Here is an 8,237-nt window from a genome sequence, read left to right as displayed (position 1 = left end):
AAGATACATTTCTAAATAAAACTAAATAAAACCCTATAACCATAACAGCTTTGGCAATAGTATGTTTTAAATATGGAGATGTCAATAGAGCATATTTGAATTTGTCTTGACTCGAAAAAATTGCACTTCCTTATATTTGCATTATTTTTTAGGTGAACAGGATTGTTAGATAACTACTTTTAACACTCAAGGGGTGTCAGTTCCTCTAAAAGATGCATTTAGAATTTGAACTGAGAACCACACTTTCCTCACATATTTCAAGTTGGAAGTTACTTCAAACTAAAGTTACCTTTAGTTCTTGAGAGGAGTGACTGAAGAAAAAGAAGAAGTGAAAAATAAAAAAACATTTACATATTTAAACCAGCAACCAGGCTCTTCTCGGTCACAGGAAATAGTTTGCTTTCAAACTCATCCATTCCATGATCGATGGAGGAAATCTATGCCAACGTTGAAAGTGTCAAACCCCTAAACTCAAGGTCATCTGCAAAACCAAAAGGTAAGAGTGTTCAGTCAGACAGAGTGAGCTCTGGATTTCTTTATACTCACTGGTCTTCTCTGTGTTCAGGTCCCAGGAGTTCAGAGAGATTTCTCCAAGCTGCTGTTCTCTGTCTGGGGCTGCTGAGTCTTTTCCTGCTGGCTGGACTCATCGGCCTCGCTGTCCGCTGTGAGTCTTATTTAAATACGTTTAGTCATTTTGAACGTGTGATTTTCAGGAGCAATATTCTGCTCTGAAAGATGCACATTTGATCAAAAGCTCTACTGTTTTATTATTTTCCTCCCAGGGCAATATTAGGAAACATTTACTCTCTTTCTTTTACAGACCATAACTCAGTAGGCGGTGCAGCTGCAGATCTCTCCAGTGTCAAAGCAAACCTTACTGAGCGTCTCCAGGCCAGCGATCAGCAGCTGTCCTCCGTGTCTGAAGAGAGAGACCGACTGAATGCCAGCCTCACTGAAAAGACCAAAGAGGTGGCCCGGCTTCAGAGTTCGAGTGAGTGCTTTCCTGTGGGGGCTCTGCACGGGGCTGCCTGATATAGGTTATATCAATCATCATGATATTTTTCACCAAATACCTCAATATCAGTTTTGATTGAACAATGACCTGTAATGTGTATTCAATGGTAAAGTGGGTAAAAACAAACAATAAAAAGATAGAAAATAACATCAGCTGACTATAAAGAAGCCTTTATAGTCAGCTGAAATAGGCAAAGACATCATGCAATCTGAAGATAAAGCAAAATAAGAGTGACTTGCAGGCTCTGAATGCACAATGGACAACCTATCACAACTGTTGCTGATCAATTTATAAGGAGGATAGAAGAAGTTGGTCAGAAGAATTGTATGGAATAATGTGGACTACAGAAAGAATGAGCGTATTTAGCTAACACATTTACAGGAGTTCTCTTGTTCTTCTCATCTCTTTTGTATTTTACAGAGACAATATGTCCTGCCGGATGGAGGAAGCACAGTTGTTCCTGTTACCTCCTCCACAAACAGACTGACTCCTGGGAAAAAGCCAGAGAGCACTGCAGAGAGAGAGGAGCACACCTGGTGGTCATAGACAGTGCTGCAGAACAGGTGTGTGTGTGTGTGTGTGTGTGTGTGTGTGTGTGTGTGTGTGTGTGTGTGTGTGTGTGTGTGTGTGTGTGTGTGTGTGTGTGTGTGTGTGTGTGAGATTGTGTGTGTGTGTGTGTGTGAGATTGTGTGTGGAGACAAATATGTAAACCACAGATACTTTTGGGGTTTAAAAATAAGGTTCTTCTTTAACAGATATTTATGGCTGGGTTTACCAAGACAGATGTATGGATTGGTCTGAGTGACAGAGAGAAGGAGGGGACCTGGAAATGGGTGGATGGATCTCCGCTGACTCTGAGGTAAGGCTTTATTTAGTTGGTTCATGTTGTAACATGTTTTACTGGAACCTGTAATTGTTGTACTTAATTTATACTCTGATAAAACTCTCATGTATCTGTAATGTGAGTTAACACAACACACAGGTTACATTTAGGGAGTGCCTTCCCATTTTCCTTGCCACAAGATTCATGTGGGTACTAAGACGAGGAAACAGCTGTATTACTATATTACTATTGCAAGGTAGGTTTTGTGTTTGAACACATTTGAGTTTATCTTGTAATACCGGATTAAATTACTGAGGGAAAGTATGTTTATTGTGTTCAGTGTTTTAATGTGGTGATGTTATGTGCTCAGGAAATATCTTGTAGTTCTTATAGGAAGGTTTTAAATAACTAAGACAGTATCTTTGTCCTGGAGTCAGGAATTTTAACTTCCTGTGTGGATTGTGAAAAATGTTCATCAGTTGATAAACTATTTGTTCAGTGAGTTTATATCCGTTCTCCTTCACACCCTGTTAGTGTCAGGGATTTGCATTATCATGATTTTCTTTTTTCATTACCCTGTTAGGAACTGGGAGACAATACAGCCTGATAATGGAGGAGGGGATCCACGGTGGGGCGAAGAGGATTGTGCAATAATCTACACTCACACCAATGAGTGGCACGACCGGTCCTGTGAAAGCACTCAGCCTTGGATTTGTGAGAAAGAAGCGGTGTACCTTTGAGATTATAAATACAATAATGCTTTTACAACACATATTTATATTAAGCTCTATACGGCTATTCAAAATGCCTGATTTCATAATTAAAATGACGTTGCTTGACTTCATAGATCATTCACCTTTCATGTGTTTAGGATTGTGTTAACATAAATGACCTGTATTTCTTACCAAAACCATAAATAGACGTTTAAATTGTGAATCTTTGCAAACTTTTCTACGCCTCAGTAAGATCAGGGGGGGTTAGAGAGGGTCAGATCTTTGTGATGTGGATATGGTAAAATGCAGTTTTGATTACTTGATGGATGTGAGTCTGAGGGCATAGAAGTCACACGTTTCTGTATTGTGAGATAACACAACACACAGGATGCACATAAACATACGGTGTCTGCCCATTTCACTCACCAGAAGATTAGTTTGGGTTTTAGGAAAAGAAAACAGCTGTGTTATTTATAGTTTTTTGTATTTGAACACGTTTTAGTTTATTTTGTTTTCCTGTAATATTTGTTAGGTTTTGGGATGATAATGGAGGTCCATATTATGGCGAAGAGGACTGTGCACACATCAAACCTTACACCAATGAGTGGAACGACCGGTCCTGTGAGAACGATATGCATTGGATTTGTGAGAAAGGAGCTCAACATTAGTGCATGCTTTGATATTTTACATGCACATTTTTCCACATCAACATAAAAACTGCTTATTAAAATGTGCTGTGAAGCCCACAGCTCCTGAAAGATATAATACTGAAGGTTCCTTATCAAGGAGAATATGATAAAAATCAAAACAGTCAAACATTATTGAATAACTCAGACATAGTGCAACAGAACAATACTCTAGTCTCAGCATTGGTCTAACTTGTTCAATCATGTAAAATAACCTGATGTGTGTTCCTACAGTACGTCTATAACAATGACCTCTTGTGGCCATGTGAGCACAAATCTATGGCATGCATTTATCATTCATAGTTACCAGCTGCTCTGTACATTAAAAAAAAGGGCTGTCAATTCATGTTCCTCACAATAACAGTCAGTGACTTTTACTGCAGGATGTGCTCATGTTTCATTTCAAACTCAAGTAAAACTGCTTTAGTTTGAAGTTGATTACAGTACTTTGCAAATGTGATATAACTCGCTCACGCAATGGCAACTTTTTTTGAGCATGCATACAAAGATAAACACCTAAAAATAAAATGTTGCGGGGGCATCAGATGTTCTCTGATCAGATAAGCCCTTGCATTTCAACACATTGCTGCCATCAGCTAAAACAGTGACCACCATTTCCTATTTTTTTCTCAAAGTGAATAACTTTCAATTCTGAAAATCTTTCTCTGTTTATGATCAGCCAGCAGAAAATCTTGTGAAATGCACCCAACTGATTTGGACTGTTAGCAAGTTGGCTTTATCGAGTGTCAATTGTTTTTTGTTAAGGAGGTCATTTATATATTTGTTGTGTATTTATGCGATCATGAACAAAATAAAGTGTTTTGAAATGTCCTTTGAATTGGTTATTACATTTATCCTTTGTGTACCTGTTCCAAAACTAAAAACTGTCAAAAATAATGAATCAACGAACCCAATACGATTCCAAAGCTGAGAACCTTCTTCCCCACATGGATCACACCAACTCCAAAGTGTTTCCCAGAGGAGAGCCATGAGGAAAGCGATCTCAGCCTTATCTGTGGCATGTGACTGGGTCTGATGGGGAAACACACTGCATAAGAAAAGACAGACACAATTCCACATCACCATCATACCATTCAGGAGCGTGGACCCACGGCTCCGGACAGGGTGTGAGAGCGTGGTGTCCTGCACCAGAGTTATGGGAGGGGAACAGGCAGACTGGCTTTGGTGACGCTGACGGCTGGCAAGCTGGGCTGAAAGATCCCGCCGACGCTAACCCCCTGGGCAGAGACTGCCATAAGAACCTGGCCTGATCATACCGTCAGGATACTGAGACTGGACCCAAAGTCAAACACTGAGCCAGTCAGACACTATTCAGTGATGGGTGGTTTTTTTTGTACAGGATATTTTCACTGACTTCAACATTAAAATGATATGACATGTATTTGTTGGAAATAAAAACAGAACAATTATATTCTAAACTGTGAAAAGAGCCTTGATACGGAGGTTGAGAGAGAGAGAACATCTGTCACTTTAATATGGTGTGACTGATAATAATCTGGAAGATGGTCATAGAAACTTCTTTCAGCCAACCTTAGATGACTTCCTCAAGGATAACGTATTTAGATATTGAAAACCACAACCTCTGTCACATGTGCTGCAGAACCTGCTTCAGAGCTGACCTGACTTTATAAAAGCAATGGAGGAAACTGTAAAACATCTAACCCCAAGATCATCGAGTAAACCAGAAGGTAAGAGTGTTCAGTCAGACAGAGTGAGCTCTGGATTTATTAAACTCACTGGTCTTCTCTTTGTTCAGGTCCATGGAGTTCAGAGAGATTTCCCCGAGCTGCTGTTCTCGGTCTGAAGCTGCTGAATGTTTTCGTGCTGGCTGTTGTCATCGGACTCACGGTCTACTGTGAGTTTGTTTTATAAGTCGGTTTAATGTCATTTTGCCATTTTGTATTTCAAAAGCACGTTTTGCCTTCTGCCTTTTTACTTAAGTTTGTATCAGTATGAATGCACGGGATATTTTTAGAGAACGTGTGTCTTGATCTTTTCAGGCCATTACTTAATAGCTGGTTTAGCTGATCTCTCCAGTGTCAAAGCAAACCTGACTGAGCGTCTCCAGGCCTGCGATCAGCAGCTGTCCTCCGTGTCTGAAGAGAGAGACCGACTGAAGGCCAGCCTCACTGAAAAGACCAAAGAGGTGGACAGGCTTCAGAGATTGTCCAATCAGAGTGAGTGCTTGAATATTGTATTCAGATGCACTTGCTGTAACATGTTGACTCTTTACTCACTGCATTATGATAAGATCTTATTGATGGTCCCATTCTGATTTGGTGACACATTTTTTGAATACCTTTCTGTTCTGTATTATCCCTATTTTGTATTTCACAGAGAAAACATGTCCTGCTGGATGGATGATTTTGAATTCTTCCTGTTACCTCCTCTCCAAAGTGGTAGGCCCCTGGGAGAACGGCAAACAGGACTGCAGAGAGAGAGGAGCAGACCTGGTGGTCATAGACAGTGCTGCAGAACAGGTGTGTGTGTGTGTGCGCGTGAGTGTGTGTCTTATTGTCTGAGTGTGTTTGAGTTATTATTAATATTAATGCCCCTCTTCAAGCTTTATATTTTGAATCATAAACAACTGAAAAGATTTGTCTTTCTCACTTTAGACATTAAAAAATATTTATGTTGAGATAGATATGTAAACCACAGATACTTTTTGGGTTTAAAAATAAGGTTTTTCTTTAACAGATATTTATGGCTGGGTTTACCAAGACATATGTATGGATTGGTCTGAGTGACAGAGAAGAGGAGGGGACCTGGAAATGGGTGGATGGATCTCCACTGAATGTGACGTAAGGCTTTATTTAGATCCGTTATGGAATATAAAACTTTTGTACTCTAACTTAATTTATACTCACACTCATAATTAACACAACACACAGGATACATTTCAAGATTCATTTGGGTACTAAGACGAGGAAACAGCTGTATTACTATATTACTATTGCAAGGTAGGTTTTGTGTTTGAACACATTTGAGTTTATCTTGTAATACCGGATTAAATTACTGAGGGAAAGTATGTTTATTGTGTTCAGTGTTTTAATGTGGTGATGTTATGTGCTCAGGAAATATCTTGTAGTTCTTATAGGAATGTTTTAAATAACTAAGACAGTATCTTTGTCCTGGAGTCAGGAATTTTAACTTCCTGTGTAGATTGTGAAAAATGTTCATCAGTTGATAAACTATTTGTTCAGTGAGTTTATATCCGTTCTCCTTCACACCTTGTTAGTGTCAGGGATTTGCATTATCATGATTTTCTTTTTTCATTACCCTGTTAGGAACTGGGATAACAATCAGCCTGATAATGGAGCAGGATATTATGGTGAAGAGGACTGTGCACATATCAGTTCTTATACCAATAGTTGGAACGACCTGTCCTGTAATACCTCTCTGCCTTGGATTTGTGAGAAAGAAGCGATGAAGAACCTTTGAGATTATAAATGCAATAATGCTTTTACAACATATATATTAAGCTCTATAAGACTATTCAAAATGACTGATTTCATAACTAAAAATGACGTTGCTTGACTTCATAGATCATTCACCTTTAATGTTTTTGAGTTTATATAACAGACCTTTGTTTATTACCAAAACCAGAAATAGTTATTTCAATTGTGCATTTTTGCAAACTTTTGAGTGCCTCAGTAAGATCAGTATTTTATGAATCCTCTCAAATATCAACACCAGTTATAATTAACTTAGGATGGGTCGAATGCAGAGACCTCTAAATTTCCCCTCTGTGGGACTAATGAAAGTATTCTCATAAGTGTGTAAATTTGATATAACTAGATCAGGAAATGGCAAGTTTTTTTGAGCCTGCATACAAAGATAATCCCCTAAAACAAATAGCGTGCGTGTATTAGAGGTTCTCTGACAAGATAAACTCTTGCACTTCACCACAAAAAACAACTTTACCACTTCTCATTTTTTTCTCACGGGGAACAACGCCTCCCTGAAAGCAGTTTTTGAAATGATGTGAACTTTGTATGTGTACGATCAGCAGCAGAGTAGTTCAGAGAAAAGAAATTAGAAAAGCTGAATTGGGTCAGGTGATGAGCTTTATCAAGTGTCACGTGTTGCTGTTTAGTTGTTATGTGTGTTTATGTAATAATGAACAGAAACACATATTTCAAAAGGTTCACAGTTATTAGAATCGGAGGATGAAACCCTCTTTATTTGTCACATGCATGCACACAGCAGAGCACACACAGTGAAATTAGTCCTCTGCATTTAACCCATCCTAGTACTAGGAGCAGTGGGCAGCTATCGTGCAGCGCCCGGGGAGCAATGGGGAGGGGGGATTGGAGGTGTCCGGTGCCTTGCTCAAGGGCACCACAGCAGGGCCTAGGAGGTGAACTGGGACCTCTCCAAGTAGCAGTCCACTTTCCATATTTCAAGTCTGTTCGGGGACTTGAACCGGCGACCCTACGATTCCCAGTCCAAGCCCCTACTGACTGAGCCACTGCTGGACTAAGTTAATATGTGTTAATATGTTAATATGTGTTCTTGTGTTTATCAGTATTTCAAAGTAAGATCTCTGCTTTCACAACAATGTCAGCTGATACTCTTCTTTAACCAGTAGAACGGAGCTTTTCACAGGATAAGTACATTTTGAACATTATTATTCTTTATGGCTTTGTAAGTCTATATGTCTCTAAAACAGTGGATTATCACACTTGTTTTGGTCTTACATCTTTATGGTCAATGTGCTTTGGTAATACTATGTTTTTGATATAGTCATGTCAATAAAGTCTATTTGAATTTGTCTTGACTTGCTTGTATTGTATGTAGAAGTGCCAGAGGTATTTTAAAAATGAGATTTGACATTAAAATATGTGCATTTTATAGTGAATTTGAGGAGAAAAACAGAATACTGGTCCTGGCTGTTAACCTCATTCATCCACTCCTGTTTAATATTTATTATTCTTATTCCAGATTTAAAAGGATTTTTAGACACAACTGTTCATGTG

General features: G+C 38.9%; 2 protein-coding genes across 4 annotated transcripts; both read left to right on the top strand.

Annotated features, from left to right (window-relative positions):
- Positions 1-273: 273 nt before the first annotated feature.
- Positions 274-4,068, top strand: LOC134867431 (C-type lectin domain family 10 member A-like). 2 transcript variants are annotated; one of them, XM_063887990.1, is made up of 6 exons: positions 274-496; positions 566-664; positions 821-991; positions 1,436-1,578; positions 1,795-1,874; positions 2,422-4,068. In XM_063887990.1, exons 1-6 carry the CDS (start codon positions 427-429, stop codon positions 2,576-2,578), a joined length of 720 nt encoding a protein of 239 aa, XP_063744060.1. In that variant the 5' UTR covers positions 274-426; the 3' UTR covers positions 2,579-4,068. The 2 variants fall into 2 exon arrangements, with proteins under 2 accessions (XP_063744060.1, XP_063744059.1); XM_063887989.1 differs by having other exon boundaries at positions 284-496; positions 1,771-1,874.
- A 785-nt stretch (positions 4,069-4,853) lies between these two features.
- On the top strand, positions 4,854-8,032 carry LOC134867432 (CD209 antigen-like protein E). 2 transcript variants are annotated; one of them, XM_063887993.1, is made up of 6 exons: positions 4,854-4,946; positions 5,015-5,113; positions 5,259-5,435; positions 5,656-5,738; positions 5,956-6,059; positions 6,546-8,032. In XM_063887993.1, exons 1-6 carry the CDS (start codon positions 4,895-4,897, stop codon positions 6,697-6,699), a joined length of 669 nt encoding a protein of 222 aa, XP_063744063.1. In that variant the 5' UTR covers positions 4,854-4,894; the 3' UTR covers positions 6,700-8,032. The 2 variants fall into 2 exon arrangements, with proteins under 2 accessions (XP_063744063.1, XP_063744061.1); XM_063887991.1 differs by having other exon boundaries at positions 5,596-5,738.
- Positions 8,033-8,237: the final 205 nt, after the last annotated feature.

The sequence above is a fragment of the Eleginops maclovinus genome, chromosome 7 (assembly GCF_036324505.1).
Source record: "Eleginops maclovinus isolate JMC-PN-2008 ecotype Puerto Natales chromosome 7, JC_Emac_rtc_rv5, whole genome shotgun sequence".
In the NCBI taxonomy this organism is placed as follows: domain Eukaryota; kingdom Metazoa; phylum Chordata; class Actinopteri; order Perciformes; family Eleginopidae; genus Eleginops; species Eleginops maclovinus.
The sequence above is the reverse complement of the archived record's forward strand: the minus strand, read 5'-3'. Positions and strand labels throughout refer to the sequence as shown.

Coding starts and splice junctions, on each gene's coding strand:
- LOC134867432 (XM_063887991.1), top strand. CDS start 4,895: ATGGAGGAAACTGTAAAACATCTAACCCCAAGATCATCGAGTAAACCA. Junction 5,114..5,258: donor CATCGGACTCACGGTCTACT/GTGAGTTTGTTT, acceptor TGATCTTTTCAG/GCCATTACTTAATAGCTGGT. Junction 5,436..5,595: donor TCAGAGATTGTCCAATCAGA/GTGAGTGCTTGA, acceptor TGTATTTCACAG/AGAAAACATGTCCTGCTGGA.
- LOC134867431 (XM_063887989.1), top strand. CDS start 427: ATGGAGGAAATCTATGCCAACGTTGAAAGTGTCAAACCCCTAAACTCA. Junction 497..565: donor GTCATCTGCAAAACCAAAAG/GTAAGAGTGTTC, acceptor CTCTGTGTTCAG/GTCCCAGGAGTTCAGAGAGA. Junction 665..820: donor CATCGGCCTCGCTGTCCGCT/GTGAGTCTTATT, acceptor TTTCTTTTACAG/ACCATAACTCAGTAGGCGGT.